This window comes from Gracilinanus agilis, chromosome 4 (genome assembly GCF_016433145.1).
Source record: "Gracilinanus agilis isolate LMUSP501 chromosome 4, AgileGrace, whole genome shotgun sequence".
Lineage (NCBI taxonomy): Eukaryota > Metazoa > Chordata > Mammalia > Didelphimorphia > Didelphidae > Gracilinanus > Gracilinanus agilis.
This window is the reverse complement of record NC_058133.1, coordinates 484,389,419-484,405,515: the sequence shown is the minus strand read 5'-3', so window position 1 is coordinate 484,405,515 and position 16,097 is coordinate 484,389,419. Positions and strand designations below refer to the sequence as shown.

At 50.9% G+C, this 16,097-nt stretch overlaps 2 protein-coding genes across 2 annotated transcripts in view; both read left to right on the top strand.

The window, feature by feature from the left end:
- Positions 1-11,744, top strand: part of NF1 (neurofibromin 1) — a 193,614-nt gene extending 181,870 nt beyond the window's left edge. Inside the window, exon 54 of the mRNA XM_044672802.1 lies at positions 7,834-11,744. Within this exon, the coding sequence (XP_044528737.1) occupies positions 7,834-7,976 (143 nt within the window). The 3' untranslated portion in view covers positions 7,977-11,744. The remainder of the gene's footprint in view (positions 1-7,833) is intronic.
- The window catches only part of RAB11FIP4 (RAB11 family interacting protein 4), a 194,114-nt gene continuing 186,200 nt past the window's right edge, over positions 8,184-16,097 (top strand). Inside the window, exon 1 of the mRNA XM_044675580.1 lies at positions 8,184-8,327. Within this exon, the coding sequence (XP_044531515.1) occupies positions 8,184-8,327 (144 nt within the window). The remainder of the gene's footprint in view (positions 8,328-16,097) is intronic.

The following is a 16,097-nucleotide window of genomic DNA, read 5'->3' as shown; positions in this document are numbered from 1 at the left end:
AAGGCAGAAGGAGAGGGTTTGGGGGTCCAAAGAAAGAGAGCAGCCCGTCCCGGGAAGGCGTCTTCAAACGGCCCTCCGCTCCAGAGCCGGCACGGCCGGGCCTGGGCCTGAGCCCGGGCTGGAGCTGGGCCCCAGGAGCGCCGTCCCGTGACGCTCACATCCCCAAGAACAAGGAGCAGCTGCTAGTCTCCCCCTTCCGGCCTCGAACCAGCACTCGGTTGGCCCTCCTCGGCCGGGGCTGTCCCCAGAGGCGGTCAGAGCAGAGTCTGGCGAGACTGCCCGGGCCACAGGGCCGCCTTCCGGGAGCCGTGCGGACACGCACAGTCAGCCGGGCACACAAATACTGGGTAAACAAAGGCCAGAATGATGTCCCGGCCTCCGAGGAGCTCCTGTTCTTCGGAGGGAAAGTGTGTGTCTACGTGGGGGGCTGTGCGGTGGCCCGGAGTCAGGGAGGCCCGAGCCCAGGCCTGCCACCTCCTCCCCGGGCTTCGCAGAAGGGCTCCCCCGTACCGTCCAAGTAAACGCAGGGTGAGGCGAGCTGCGGTGGGGGCAGGAGCTTCCCCCGGCGAGCGCAGGAGGGCAGCTGGCTGGGCACACGTCTGAGGAGAGGCCCCTGGTGGGAGGGGGGAGGCTGTGAGCCTGCCCCTGGGAGGCCGAGTCCTCTCTTGGACCCTTGCTGGAGTTTGAGAGGCCCAGGAGAAGCCTGCTTCAGTGTCCGATAGGCTAGAGCCGGAGGCACATTAGTTAGAGATTGATGGGCCGGCACTCTTCTAGGCACCAGGAGCACAGCGGCTTAAAGGAAACCATTTTGGCCTTCAAGGCATTTAAATCTTATTATGGAAAATAATTAGTAGTGCACATAGAATTAGATGGAAAACACACACAAACAGGATAGCTTAAAACTGCATTCAGATGGGGGTGGGTAGGTGATTCAGACAGGAGGTCCTAGGTTCAAATTTGGCTTCAGAGGTTTCCTAGCCGTATGACCCTGGGCAGGTCACTTAACCCCAGTGGCCTCACCTTCACCACCCTTCTGTCACAAAACATACTTGGTATTCGTTCTAAGACCAAAAGTAAGAATTCATTATTTAAAAATAGTAGTAACAAAGAATCTACCTTCTTTTCAGTTTTTGAAAATAAAAGGGACGATTGTCCCTCTCTGGCCCTCGTTCTCCTGATTTCTCAGAGGCGGTGAGGACTTTGGGCTGGGATGCGTGCTCGCCGGCTAAGAGACATGAACGAGATGATTTGGTTTTTTTAAGCCACCTCTGTGTGGTTTTCAGTTCCCTTTTGATTTGATCTTCTCAGCCCAGGAGTCATTCTCCTTAAAGAAAACAGAAGTAAACTGAGAGTTGAGGGCTCCGTTGTCTCCTCATTGTCCCTTCCACCCAGACCAATGGCCTGGGCCTTTCTCTTTGGTTCTCTCCCTTGTTTGGCTTTAAACAGTCTCAAGAGGTGAATAATGTTCGTTGAGTATCCATTCCAAGGAAGTGTCTGAGGCCAAATTTGAACCTGGGTCATTTCATCCCTAGGCCTGGCTCTCCATCCCCTGAGCTGCCTTGTAAAGGCTAAACAGAGGAGTTCCTGTTTGCTCCTAGAGGCCACAGGAAGCCCCTGGTCGAGGAGGGGAGTCGCGGGTCACGTCGCAGTCGTTTGTTCAGTCATGGATTCTCCACAGATGGAGAAGAACCTCGATGACATTCGTGCACCGGCAGGATCCCTCGTTTTCATGGCAGCCCCTTTGCTGGGCAGACAGATGGAAACGGGACCCTCGTCCTCTCGGGGGAAGGCCCGGGGCTCCTCAGGGCCCTGCGTGCCTGCCTCTGCTGTCCAGGAGCGCCTCCCAGCATTGGCTCTGTGCCTTTGTCTCCTGTCTCTGGGTCACGATGGCATCTAGAGAGCTGTTTGAGGAGGGTAGAATGTTTGAAATGCCAAAGGGGGCCCCAATCCTTGCCTGGGAGGGCAAATTTAGAACCATATTAGAAGGAGCTCTAAAAATTAACCTTGGGGCTTCTAAGTGGCTCAGTGGATTGAGAGCCAGGCCTAGAGATGGGAGGTCCTGGGTTCAAATGTGGACTCAAATACCTCCTAGCTGTGTGAGCCTGGCAAGTCACTTACCTCCCTTGCCTAGCCCTGACCCCTCTTCTGCATTGGAACCAATACACAGTAGTGGTTCTAAGATGGAAGGTGAGGTTTAAAAAAAGATGAATGTCCCCTTTTTACAGCTGAGGAGGAGGGCATCTTCCCGCATCCTCCCTGCATCCGGATTCCCAAAGCACCTGCCCTTCTTCCCTAACGCTCGTCTCCTCCACCTGCCCCGGCCTTTCAGCAGGCCCCGACAGATTTGGGCCCAGCAGCGCGGAGCCCCGAGCTCTCCTCCTCACAGGCTCAGGGCCAGGCCGCCCCCCGAGCTCTCGGGCTGATGCCGCACAAGCAGCTCCTCCGCTGGCCTTTCCGTGGGCCTTAGAGCCGCATCCGCTGGTGCACGATCGGCCGTCTGCGCCCCGCCGGGCACGCACTCCGGGAAGGGCTTTGCAAGGACCGCGAGAAGCAGCACATGGGTGTGAGCTGAGCTCTTGCGAGGAGGGGAGCTGTGCCTCGGCCAGCCGCCCTTTGGGGACCGGCTCTGCGGTTCAGGCGTGGAGGGAGCTCTTCGGGGGAACGCTGCGTCCCTGGTGCGCCTGGCGCTGGCTGCGGACTTGATCATCCCAGAGAAGCTCTCCAGCCTTCGCTGGCTTCCCCGGAGCACCGAGACGGTCTGTGACTTCTCCAAGGTCAGCCCAGCAAAAGCCAGTGGTTGGCGCCAGGAGGCAAGTCAGAGGCTCGACTCCGCCACGTGGCCTGTCAGACAGGGCAGACCGTGCGTCTGTCTGTCTGTGCACACTTGCTTTGTGGGCTGCCCCGTGCCTTGGGCTAGAGAACTCCTGAAGAGACGCCTCTCACTTAGGGTGGAGGAGGAGAGAGGCGGCCATAAGGCTGGCCGTGTAAGCCGAGGTTTTTCTGCATGGAAAGACCCCGAGCTACGTGCGAGGGTGACAGGACGGCACGGAAGAAGCTGCCGTCACACACCCGACATTCTCCTGCTTTTCTCCTTGGCCGTTTTCCTGGCTCTGACAAAGCCTAAAGGAGTTTTCCTTAAATGCCCAATTTTGAGGGAAAGAGCGAGCCATGAGAATGCCCTGCCAGATGGGTGTTGTGCTGAGCCCCATCTACAGTTAAAGAAACTGAGGTCATGAGAGGCGGAAGAACGTGCCCAGCCTCCCCCGGCAGGACTTGAACTCCGGCCCTCTCCACTGAGAGAATTCCGAGAGCATCAGAGCAATGAAGAGAAAGAGGGGAAGAAGCACATATCAAGAGATCAGGGAAACGTTCAGTGGTGGCGTTTTGAGATTTTATTTCTATTTCTCCATTTAATCTTCCCGTGGGTTTGTAAACACCTTGAGTCCGGGGTACCCCGCACTACTTGAGGATATGCTTTCTGAACTGTTGCTTTGGGGGAGCCTCTCCTGCTCCCCAAAGCAGACCCCTCACTTCCCAGATTCCCTGCCCTCCAGGCCTGTAGCGTCTTGGCCAGATGTCAGAACTAACATTTTGTATCAATCAAAATATTTCCCCCTAATAAAGGAGGCTGATCGGCTCTTCCCTCCCCGGAGCAGCTCTAAAAGGGGTTTGCCAGCCCCGGCGCGAGTCTGCTGTCATTTCAGAGGAAGGAGGCTGAAATGAAAACTATTGAGGCAACCCAGAAGGGGACAGCGAGGGGGGCTCTGTGTGCTGCGCCCCGAGCTGGGCCTCCCCACTGTCTGTTCCCCCACTTATCGGCAGCCTCTCCACTCTTCCCAGCAAGTATCCCCCCACAGCATTTGGGACGCTGACTAGCCTTCATGATCTTTTTTCTTTGTTGATGTTTTCTCTTAAGGATCACACAGGGCCGGGCGGGCTGGGATCCTGCTTAGGAGATCCCGGGCAGAGCCGCCTTCATAGCCACCCAGCCCACCCTGGAATGGAAGAGTGGACTTGGCTCTCCCCTCTGTGGTCATCGCTGGCCCTCTGGCCGCGAGTCTGGGTTCAATAATTTACCCCCAACCCCCTCCCCCAGTCTTTGTTTTGACTGTTGAGGATCCTGCCAGGAAGAATCCTGGTCCTGAGGCTTGTTATAAGCCATGGGGTCGCCCTCACTCGCACTCACTACCGAGCCCCTGTTGTCCGATGGTCAGTCTTTGGCCAGTGTGGTCATTTTGCAACATCTCCTGTCTTGTGACACCCCTGCTAGGCCCTTGCAGGCTGCCCAAGAGATTCCCCCAGCCAGGCTCAGCAGTTATATAGCAGCCCCCCTCCCCCCTTCTGCCTCCCCCATCCGACGCCTTGAAAGCCCTTCCCAAGCCAGCGCTTCTTGCCGGGCCTCCCTCTTCTCCTGGGCCTCCTGGCTCCCTTCAGGGCCCGGCTCCAGGCTCACCTGGTCAAGAGGCCTTTTCCAGCCCCTGGGAGCCCCCCACGCCAGGCCTCTCCCTCTGGGGTGACTCTGGGCTTGTCTCAGGTACCTTTCCCTCGCACAGAGCAGTTTGTTGGCCTGCAGGCCTCTCCCGAGGAGGCCAGGAGCCTGGCGTGGCCCTCCTTGTCTCCCCGCGGCTGGGCACACAGCAGGGCCTTCGCACAGGCCTCACTACTTGTTTAACTCAAACTTCTCAGCTGATTAGAATACAGATTAAATCTTTCCTTTTGAGAAGTTGGTATAAGAGGGGAGGGAAGATGGTGTCTCAATGGATAAAGAGTCGGGCCTAGAAATGGGAGGAGATCCTGGGTTCAAATCTGCCCTCAGACATTTCCTAGCTATGTGACTTGGGGCAAGGAATTCAGCCCAATTGCCTGGCCCTGTGTGGGTGGGCGTGTGGGCCCTCCCCTCCCCCCTCTCCATTGAGGCCCACCCTTCTGGCAGCAGCCGTGCTGGGGATCACTCTTCTGCCCCAACCTCTGCATGGCATCCGCAGCTATAGGGCAGGGCGCAGCCAGGCAGTCCAGTGGCCGGAACCACCAGCCTCCAGATTTCTCCAGAGGCTGAAGTCCGGCCTCACAAGCTTACTAGTTGCGGACCCTGCAAGCCCCCGAGCCCTCTGCCTCTCCCCGCCTGCGCTTCTGTTTTAGAGGTGGCGCTAAGTTGGGGGGGGTGGAGAAAAGGGGAGGAACCCGCTGCTCTTTTAAGTACATTAAGAAGTATTAGACTATTGGAGTGTGTGCCTGCGGCTGATGGGATTTAGGACTCCCTTCTGCCCCCACCGTCCCCCGCAGGACGTTGTAGCTTCTCCTCGAGCTCGGACACTGCTCCAGGGGGGACACGACTCACCCCTGGAGTCAAGAGCCTCCTGCCGGAGGCTGGCCATTGGTTTAATGAAGGCCCATCAAGGGGTGCTGGGAGGAGCGCAGAAAGCTCTGGACAGGCTCTGAGGCCGCGCTTCCTGGCTGAGCCTCGATCCAGCGGGAGGCAGCTGAGGGGGGCCCGAGGAGAGGCCTGCACCGCCTTTTCTTCGAAGGTCTGCATGTGTCTCTGGCCCAAAGAAGGGAGAGGGAGAATCCCAGATTCTCCAGGAAAGCCCGAAGGGAGGTTTTTCTCATCAATTTTATCCTCGCTGTCCGGCCAAGCTTGTCATCCACAAAGACTTGGGGAGGAGCCCCGGAACCTTGTCTCACCTCAGCAAAAGGGCACTAAGGACTGAACAGGTAGAGCAGCCCAGGGGGAAGGACCCAGCCTGTTCTTCTGGCCTTGGGAGTGAAGGCTGAGGACAGAAACAGGAGGGTGGTGTCCCCTTCCCTTCTGTTGGGGTTACTTTGAAGATGGAAGCGGGGCAAAGGCTGGGCAGTCAGGGTTCAGTGACTTTCACATGGCTCAGAAGGGCCTGAGGCTGGATTCAAATCCAGGTGCTCCAGACTCCATGCCTGGCTCTCTATCCACTGTCTGAATACTGTGATAATGAGATTAAACCTACCCTGCCCATTTTTAGATCTAATCACCAAACATGTAAACATCCCACTTACACTTGAGTGGGGGAGGTCTGTAACCCATGTGTGCAAGAGTGAGTGACAAATCAGAGTTGACTGACTGCCCCCTGGGTAGTCGTAAGCAAAGCCTTTGTTATGATTGGTACACGTAAAGCAGAGGAAGGCACAGGAAGTGATGCAAAAGAAGCACCTTAAAAGGGAGTGACAGCTTCCTGTGAGTCAGTTCTTGTTCGTTCTTCAGAGTTGTTGGAGACTCTGCTTGCTGGACCTGAAACCTTGGTGCAACTGTTATTAAATCTCTCCCTTCATACTACCACATGGTGAGTGAAAAGGACTGACTCCTTCCTAAAGGGACTCTCCTCTTGAGAAAAGCTTCATGACTGAAGCCCGGCTTTATTCATCACCAGGCCCTCTGCTCAAGGCTGAGGCTTCTCTGGCTGAGGACTAATTAGCCCTACCTGGGTTGAGCCAGGGGCTGGAGCAAATTACTTAGTGTGTTAGTTAGTTATCTTACCCTATCCTCTCTTCTGATTTTCTCTACTTTCACTCCTATATTTTACAAATAAATTGCTAAAAAATTGTTTTGGAATTGATATTTATTCAATTCCTGGCGACCAACCCTTTTTAATATTCAGTCAAACCAACCATAATTTTACCCTTTACAATACTTCCTGTTCTCAGCCAAAGTGTAGCAAGCCTCCTCACCCCACTCCCACCCCCCAGAGTTGGCCCTTTCAGTTACAAAGACTTCTCTGTACCCTTGTTCAATTCGGTGGTAATGTTCATTCCTGGGTTGGAGGGTGCTTCCGGCTTGGTAGGTCTGTGAGACATCTCTCTGTCCTGGGTGCTAAAGCAGCAGGAGGGCTGGATCAGGACTGGATTGGGCATGGGCCTGCCCTGGGGGCAGATTAAAGCCAATTTATTCTATGAATAAGGGACTGTGAGAGTCCAGGGAGCCTCTCCCGGGATTGTTAGAATAATAATAAATATCTGATGGTTAAATAACAAAACCTGTGGGTGAATAACTGGTAGGTAGATTTGGGTGAGGTGAAGACTGGGGAAATGGAGTAGAGAGGGACACCACCACCAGGAGAATCGGCTCAGTTCTTGATGTCATTTAAGTGCCAAGTTTGTCTGAGAAAGGAGGAGAAACAAGGAAGGTCTGTATAACAGGGTTTAATAACAAATTGGGATGGAGAATGAAGGGAAGTAGGAAAACTTAACACTCAGGTCTAGTGAAAACTACCAGGGAATAGAGGGATGGACACAAACTGTGCTAAAACTAAATCTATGAGTAGACTGCCTAAGACAAGGCAGTCTGGCTTGACAGGGGTAAGGGGATCTCATGAAGATGACCTTGGCTAGTCTCAGGATGTCACAGCTGGACACTGGAAATCAGGATACACAGCAAGATAAAATCCACAGGTGAAGTGAGGGGATGAGATAATCTGTGTGTGTCCACCACACCAGAGATAATCCACTTCTCAACCTACACTTCACTGGTCTTGATTGAAGATGTAATGTCCACATCCAAGGAAACAACTCCAGAGTATATAGTTCCCCAAAAGACACAGGCTCACCCTGACAGCTGCTCCAAACCAACTGTCAGCCTCCAGAGTCACTGTGTGAGTCCCTGTGACAATATTCTAAGTTCTCTTGCCAGCCCGTCTGCTCTGCATCCATCTCTGCTATCTTATATTTTTTATATTTCTCTACAACAGGATGATTTGACCTCGGCCTCCTTCCTATAGTCTTTCTGGCTACTTTTCCAGGTGCTGGAGGGCAACATTTGTGCCTGATAGTGATCTCACCACAACCCGTATTTGCTTTGTTTTCCTCTAGGCATCGACAAGGAGAACGTGGAGCTGTCCCCGACCACTGGGCACTCCAGCAGCGGGAGGACTCGCCACGGCTCTGCCAGCCAAGTGCAGAAGCAGAGGAGTGCCGGCAGCTTCAAACGGCACAGCATTAAGAAGATCGTGTGAAGCCGCCTCCCTTCCCTTCTTAAAAACAAAGCTGACGTTGCCACGGTCCCCACACTGGCTCGCCATCCGCTGCCACCCCCAGACTTTCACCTGCCACGGCTCCCAGACTGACCATCACCCGCCACAGCTCCCAAACTGACCATCACCCGCCACGGCTCCCAGACTGACCATCACCTGCCACGGCTCCCAGACTGACCACCACCTGCCATGGTCCCCACACTGACCATCACCTACCACAGCCCCCACACTGACTATCACCCGCCACAGTCCCCACACTGGCTCGCCATCTGCTGGCACCCCCAGACCGTCACCCGCCACGGCCCCCAGACTGCCCATCACACCCCTCCCCCCGTGTGGCCCCGCAGAATGACCACCAGCTGCCACCCCCCACCCCCATGGACACGTCATTTGCCTCCCCAGCCATCGGGCTCCTCGGCCCAGCCTCTGCCGTGATGCTGCACTTGTCTCATCTCCATCCCGTCATCCATGTGGCCAGATGATCAATTTTTGAAACAGTCACTGAGCTCGATGCTGCCTTTTCTTTTCTTTTCCTTTTGTTTTGTCCCCCCACTTGGGGGTGGGTTCTGGGGGGGGGGTGTCCAAGTCGTGTTTCCACAGAATTCCAGAAACCGGCCGGACATTGAGGGCAGGACTCTGTCTGCCTCACTTTCCTCCTCCTGCTCTCACCGAGTTCAGGGTTCGAGGCGCCCTTTTGAAGGTGGAGGTTTTATGGAAGGTCACTTCCCAGGATGCCTCCGCCTCTCCCTTGTAGCTGTGGACTTTGGGGAGTCATGCAGACGGGGAGGCAGCTGAGGCAGAGCGCTTCAGTGACTCCCGTGGGGAGCCAGCCTTTCCGAAGGGACTTTCGGGAGCCGTTGAGGTTCACGGAACGTCGTCGGCGACAAATGAACCCTCGGAGCTTTAAGCAATAATTTCAGGGGTGACGCATGAGGGTGGATCTCTTCTCGTGGCCACAATGGCAGCTTGGACGATGGAGACCTGCGCGCCCTCCCTTTTGTCCAGACTTTGTCCATCTTTTCCTCCAAATGTTCTCTCAATGGTGGTTCTACTAGAAGCCCAGCTTCTATAGGACGAGCACGCCGGCTCCTTGCCTGCCTGCCGTGGGGGTTGTGCTTCTCCTTTCTTCCCTTTGCTCTCAGAATAACTTCAAGCAGGGTCACTGGGTAACTGAGGAAGCCAGCGTGGCCACACGGGTTGTTTTTCTAGGTCTCCACTTTGGCCAGGGGTCATCGAAGCCTCCCCCGGTTTCGTTCCCTTGAGTCCAATGAAACGGTACTTAATTTTTTGAAGTAGCTAGCTCTTTCATTTTGTCGCACACAAATTCCTGGTAGCTGCACATTATCAAATATTTTCACAGTAAGAGGAGTGCTGAAGTTGTCAGACCTTCAAAAACAAAGAATCCTAGTAGTCAAACACTTGGGTTTTGTAAGATAAAATTGTATTTAATCACTGTGAAAAGACTAGCAACCCTGCCGTAAAGTAACCAACAGGGAAACTTGGAGAGGCAGCTGTGCTGTGCTAAAAGGTTTAGGTGTGGTGCCTGCAAGACAAAGGGAAAGTCCTTGGAGTTCCGTGGGCAGCTGGGCAGTGGGGTCTGGACGCGCATACTTAGGGTTAAACCACAGAGGGCAAAGGACACATTGGCTTTCCAGGCCCCTGCTCTCCATTCAATTAGAGGGAAATAAATGATCAGTGACTTGGAAGAAAATTAGTGGTAGGGGAAGGGAGAGGATGTAGGGGTTTCCTGTAATACTGTTTCATTAGTGGATTTCAGTAAACTAAATTCCACAGCTAAATTAATAAAGAATGGTACAATTAAGTGTTCAGATTTTAATAATATACACATAATCCACATTTATTCACACAGTAACAATGTAATATGTTAATGTAAATAAATTGCCTTTTGTTATATTCAGAAATAACTTAATTTTTTAAATTTGTTTACAGTCCTGGAAAAAAATATGAACACAAACTTAATATGCAAATGGTTTGCCAAAATTAAAAAACAACAAACCTTAGTATTAATAATTTTCTTGACGTAGGTTTCTTGGGAAAAGTTGAAGACTTGTGCAATTAACCAAACTTAAAAAAAAAAAAAAAATCTCGATTCTATAAATGCTGCAGTCGAATTGTAATGGTCCCAGTGCTCCTGAGCCCGTGAGGATGCTACAAGAACAGAACCGACCTTAGGAATAGACCAGTAGCTTGTGCCAAGGACCAATATTGCCATCATTTTGTAGTCTTGCTTCTCTCAAACCACATCCTCAGTTCCAGTGAATCTGGTTAAGTACTTGTCTAATTTCTTGGCTTTTGGAATATCGGTCATTGTGAGCCTTCAGTCATTTGGATTCCATATTTTTTTTTTAATCCTTTTTTTGTTTGATGAATGCAGTGATGGGAATTATGGTGTTTGCTTTGTTAACTACTTCCTTTGAAATAGAAAAAAACTGAACAATTTCTTAAAGTCATTTTTGCTACTGAAATGATGACTTTTGGTCCATTCAACTTTTCCATGAGCAGATTTTCCTAGGCATAAAGAAACCAAGCCCCTTGCCTCCTAATGGGATTCATTCGGATCGATTACCTCATATAACGATCAGCGTGGCACAAATTGGAATTGTTTGCCCCTAGTTTGAAACGAAGAAGGTCTTTCCTTCCTAAACTACTAGTATATCCTGGGAAATTAAAACCATGGAGGTTGGAAGTGGCCATTCTAGGCAAACCTTCACTTTTTTTAGAAAACTTTAGCTTTTGAACTGAGCAAACACGAATGGTCCAGAATTTTGCCTCACACCAATCACCTTCCCTCAACAACTTGGGCTACGTTTTTGTACCAAACGCTAGGATCTGAATATCTCAATGTTAGCATGTTACCCATCATGTATCATTTGTGGGGTTTTTTCCTGACTTTTTTTTTTTTTTTTGAAGAGGGAAAAAAAAAAGATAGTAAATCAGTCATTTCGGTCATATGTCATCTGTCTCTTAAAGCAATGGTTCTCGAGGTTCTCATGTGCATGCTCCTATTTTCCATAAAAGAGAAATATTTCACTTGGTTTAGGGACTGAGCTTTTGTGAATTACCACCAGTGCTCTATTCCTAACTGATTTGTAGGTTTTAGGGGTTTTCTGTTTTTTTCTTCTAGGTTTTGTTTTGTTTTGTTTTGTTTTTTTAACTCTTTTCCCCCTCCACCCCCGATGTAATGAAGCATGTCTTATTCAATGTTATGCAACAGACTTACCACCAAAAAGTCACTCTTAGTGTCAGCCACAAGATTTTTTTTAATGCAGTATATTCACCTGTAAATAGTTTTTGTGTAAAATTTGACAGAAAAGTATATTTACTACACTGTAAATACATGTGACAATATATTGTATTATTTTGCTTTTTTGTAAAGCAGTTAGTTGCTGTACATGGATAACACACAAATTTGATTATTCTTGTGTTAGTATTGTTAACTCCTTGCGATTTGCAATTACGTTACATCATTTAAAAGAAAATACTGTATTCTCTGAAATCACACGGTTGTATGATAACTTCGTCTTTTTTTCGATTGGGGCCTAAATTCTGACAATGTTTCCTCTACAATCCTGTTAATAATTGCAACGGAGTCCTACAGCAGCAGAAACAACGATGATGATTAGAGGCAAAATTCTAGAAATCACCGTTTCGGATAATTGTTGTTCTCGACCCCCATTTTCTTCCTCATGTATGTACTTACCCCTTTTTTGAAGTAAAATGTAAATTCAACCTGCTTGGAGCCGCGAGGAGTTCATTTCTGGAGGTGCCTCAGTGCTCACAATCTGGGGGAACCCTAAAGGAACTTCCATCTTTTGTTGTTGTTTTGCCAGCCCTTACTTTGTGTCTTAGAATCGGTATGAGTTCCAAGGCAGAAGAGGAGAAAGGGCCAGAGAAACTGGAGTTAAGTGACCTGACCAGGGTCACCCAGCTGCCCCTGGGAACTTGTGGGTTTCGGGCCTCTTTTGTTTGGTTTTGTTTCCTGGGATTCAACCATCAGGCTTACAGAGTTTCTCTAGGTCCGAAAATAAAGTGCTTTATTCCAACGTCCTGAAACCTCTCAGACTTTCCCCCTGCCAAAGGGCAGGCCTGCGCCCGAGGAAGTTGACCCTTGTGGTGCTGCCCAAGTTCGGGTATTGTGGCCAGAGGAATTCAGCTTTGGAAAGGAGTTTCCTCCCAGAGAGAACTTTTAATAAGGCAACAGAAACCAATTATTCTAAATTAGGGCAACTATAAGAAACAGGATCCTGACCTGGCCTTTCCCCACTGCCCAGTCTGTGCCCCAGGCCGTGCCCTGCGGGCCTCCCCAGACCTGGCTCCATCCACATCTCTGACCTGTGGGTTCCTGGCCCTGTCCGAGCACTGCCTGCCTGCCGCCAAAAAACCTGCCTTCAAGGAGTTTCCATTCTACTAGGAGAAATGAACATGTGGGCAATTAAGTAAATGCAAAATACACGTGCAGGTTTCTCATTTTCTCTTAAGTCCTTATTTCCTGTCTTGGAATCGATACTATGTATCAGCTCCAAGGCAGAAGAGCGGCAAGGGATGGGCAATGGGGCTGACGCGACTCAGCCGCTTTTGAACTCAGGACCGGGCTTCTCCGTCCCCTGAGCCACCCAGCAGTCCCTCTCCTCTCACTCAGCTCCTCTTTGAGTCTCCCGCCTTCCCCTTCATTCTCCAAGGCCCAGTCCAGCGGGCTTTTGTCTCCCCCTTCCGTCCTTGTCCTTGACCGCTCCACAGCAACGTGGTTGGCCGCAAGACGCCCTTTTGGAGTTTTTGTTCCCGGGACGCCCAGTCCAGATTCCCTCCCCACTTCTCGGGCAAATGTCTCTCTCCTCCAGGCCCCCGAATAGGGGGAACCCCAAGGCTTAGCTCAGCCCTTCTTTCTCCAGAGAACACCTGACCCGGGTCAGGACCTGGGCCCGGAGCTTTTTCTTCTTTTTTTTTTTAATTAAAAAAAATTAAAAACATTTAATCATGAAAGCTAACCTTGATTTAGCACCTACTCTCTGCCAGCCCTGTGCTAGGCACTTCACAGAGATATCCTCCTTATATTCATCACACCCCGGCCAGGGCGACCCCGCTATTATTCCCATGCTGCAGCTGTGTAAACTGAGGCAAATAGAAGCGAGTTGCTCAGGGATGTGCACCTGGTGAGTGCCCGTGGTCAGATGTGAACTCGGGGTCTTCCTCACCCCGGACCCAGCGCTCTGTCCTTTGGGGAAAGGCTTGTTACAAATAAAATTAATATAGATGGCTATATTTACAAGTATTAAGGGTTTATTGTAATCCACATGGATAATTAAGAAAACCACGTGCCTGCCTGCTAAGATCTAACTCGAATGGCCCGCCACACCTTCCCCTTGGCTGCCTCCCAATCAAGTTCTCTCTATTTACGCTTCTCTACGTTGGCTTACGTCACCACGTAAGGAGGAAGCCCGTTGAATCGTGGGAAATGTAGTTTGAAATGAGATCCAAATGTCCGGGGGACGTTTAGACCAGGGACCTCAAAATCAGTTTGAGGGTCCCCAAATTTCCAGTATCACAGGCTCCGTGGTCTCTCCTTTTTCCATCCTCAGCCCCCCCAATGCCCTTGAGTCAGAATGGCACCCTCAGAGGGTCGGAAAGGAGGAGATCCCCCCAGTTCATGGCTAGCGAGCCTTTGGGTCGTATTTAGGGTCCAAAAGACAAGTTGGGTGTTTTTCTTCAATTCCCATTTTCAAGAGAGAAGCCCCATCCCAAGGGAAGCGGCTCGTTGCCAGTAAAATCTCTTTAACGCCAGGCGTTGTCTCAGGCTCTTTTCTATGGCCACGAGATCGAGGCAAGAGGAAATATTGACAGGGAAGCACCCACCGGAAGCTGCCAGGACTACGTTTTCTAGCCAGGCCACGGACCTTCGGCAGCCCCCCCTGCACCCCTCCTGCCCCCGCCCCCTTCCAATGGTCCTGGAACCCCACACTCGGGCTCGCCATCGTCCGGATGGATGGCCATCGTGTGCCTGTCGTGTAGTCTAATCCCTCCTCGGGAGGCGAGTAACTTGCCGGAGGTCTCCCACGCATAGGTAGTCTGTGGAAGAATAAGAACTCAGACCTGGGTCTTCTGGCCAGTCCCAGGGTCTTCCCCCGTTCCCTGGATGGCTTTGAGTTTGTCTTACTGTTTTTAGCAAAAAGATAGTGAGGTATGAAAAGAACCTCTAGTGGGGGCAGTGAGGGGGCTCTGGATGGAGAACCTGGTCTGGAGACAGGAGGTCCTGGGTTCAAATCGGACGTCAGACACTTCTTTAACCCCCATTGCCTGAGCCTTTACAGCCCTTCTGCCTCAGAACCAACCTATAATATTGATTCTACGAGAGAAGGAAATTACAGGCTAACAAAAGAAAAAATCCTCTACCTTCTCTTGACAGGGATGTGCTACCTTGATGAATCTGACGGTTTTCCAAAAAGCTGTGTTAAAAACCCCCACAAAACCCAAAGAATAACCCCCTTACCAGCACCCCCTGCCCCAGCTATTACCTGGAGGGAAATGGTCTCTCTCTAGGCAATAGCTAGCGGGATACTTAGAAGTCCTGTGGAATAAGGCAGCATTCGAATGGCCTCTGTGAAAGTGTTAATAGTTCAATAAAGGAAATTTAAGTATGATGGCGGTGGGAGTTGTGCTATAATCATATACAACCCTTTTCTGAACCCAGAAAAATTACTGTTGTTGCTCAGTCCTGTCCAACTCTTTGTGACCCCATTTGGAATTTTCCTGACAAAGATACTAGAGTGGTTGGCCATTTCCTTCTCCAGCTCATTTGACAGATGAGAAAACTGAGTCAAACAGGGTGAAGTGACTTGCCCAGGGTCACGCAGCTAGGATGTGTCTGAGGCTGGATTTGAACTTCAAGTACTACCTGTAAAGGTGAGGCAAAAGGGATGTTAATTATTATTAAAATATAACCTAAATGGTTTGTGGGTCCACACTGGGTTGAAGGAGAGACAGGACCAACCAAGATAGGGAGACCAGGGTTCACTGTTTTAACTGACACAGGAATGGCAGTTTACCCAACGGTCCCCCAGTTAACTCTAGGCCAGGGTCTATGGAACCAGCAGGCAAAGGTAAAGTTTATTCAGTTTATTTGAGGGAAACTAAATAAAGGATGGGTTAGGGGATTTCTACACTTGAAACCTAAGGGCAAAACACAGGGGGCAGGAAAGGACTTAACTACTCTATCCTATTGACCTAAGCCAGGCAGGACCCAAAGGAGCAGTACTGGATTCACAGGGAAGGCTCCTTCAAACCTGGTTCCAGCCAGGTTTGGTCAGCACAGCTAAAGGGCCTGAGGGTGGCTTTGGGGTCTCATGGTAATCCAAGGATGGTCACAGGATGCCAAGAGCCAACTCTGCCAGGTGATCCAAGGTACCCAGGTAGGGAGAGTGAGTTTAAAATGCTGTTCACTAGATCCCAAACCACTTCCCCACTTGGTGCAGCTCTGCAGGTCTTGCCCACTTGCTGAAAGCCTCCACCTCTCAGGATCCCAGGGAATCTGGATGCAGGTTTTCCCTAACTCTGAGATCTCCCAGGGTTAGCAACAGTTATGTCCAACCACTAATGGAGTCTCTCTCAGAGCACAAGCCCACTTCCTGCTCCTTCATTCCATCTTGGAATCCTCCAGCCCTTCCTGCTAGGTCCAACACTAATACTAACTAATCTTCCTCACAACATACCTTAATCCATAGGATTTCCAACTCTCCCATCAATTATTGCCTAGAGAGAGACCATTTCCTTCCAGGTAATAACTAGGAGTGGTGGCGGTAAGGGTAGCCCAACTTTTTGGAAGAGTCATCTTCACCAAGATAAAATACCTGTCAAGAGAAGGCAGAAGTGGGGCACTCTATCCACCTTACCCCATAGCTGAGCTGCCCCAGGGAAAAGGAAAACAACTGAAACAACCCAGATCAGAGTTGGTGAAGATGTGGCACGCGTGCAGAATTGGACCTGGGTTGCTGCTTGTTCCCAGCATCCCAGGATTTTTTTTTGCATGCCCAGCCCTTTGTCTGGCAGCCCAAAGCAAACATTTTCTCCCTCTAGTCTCAGGTAATGATC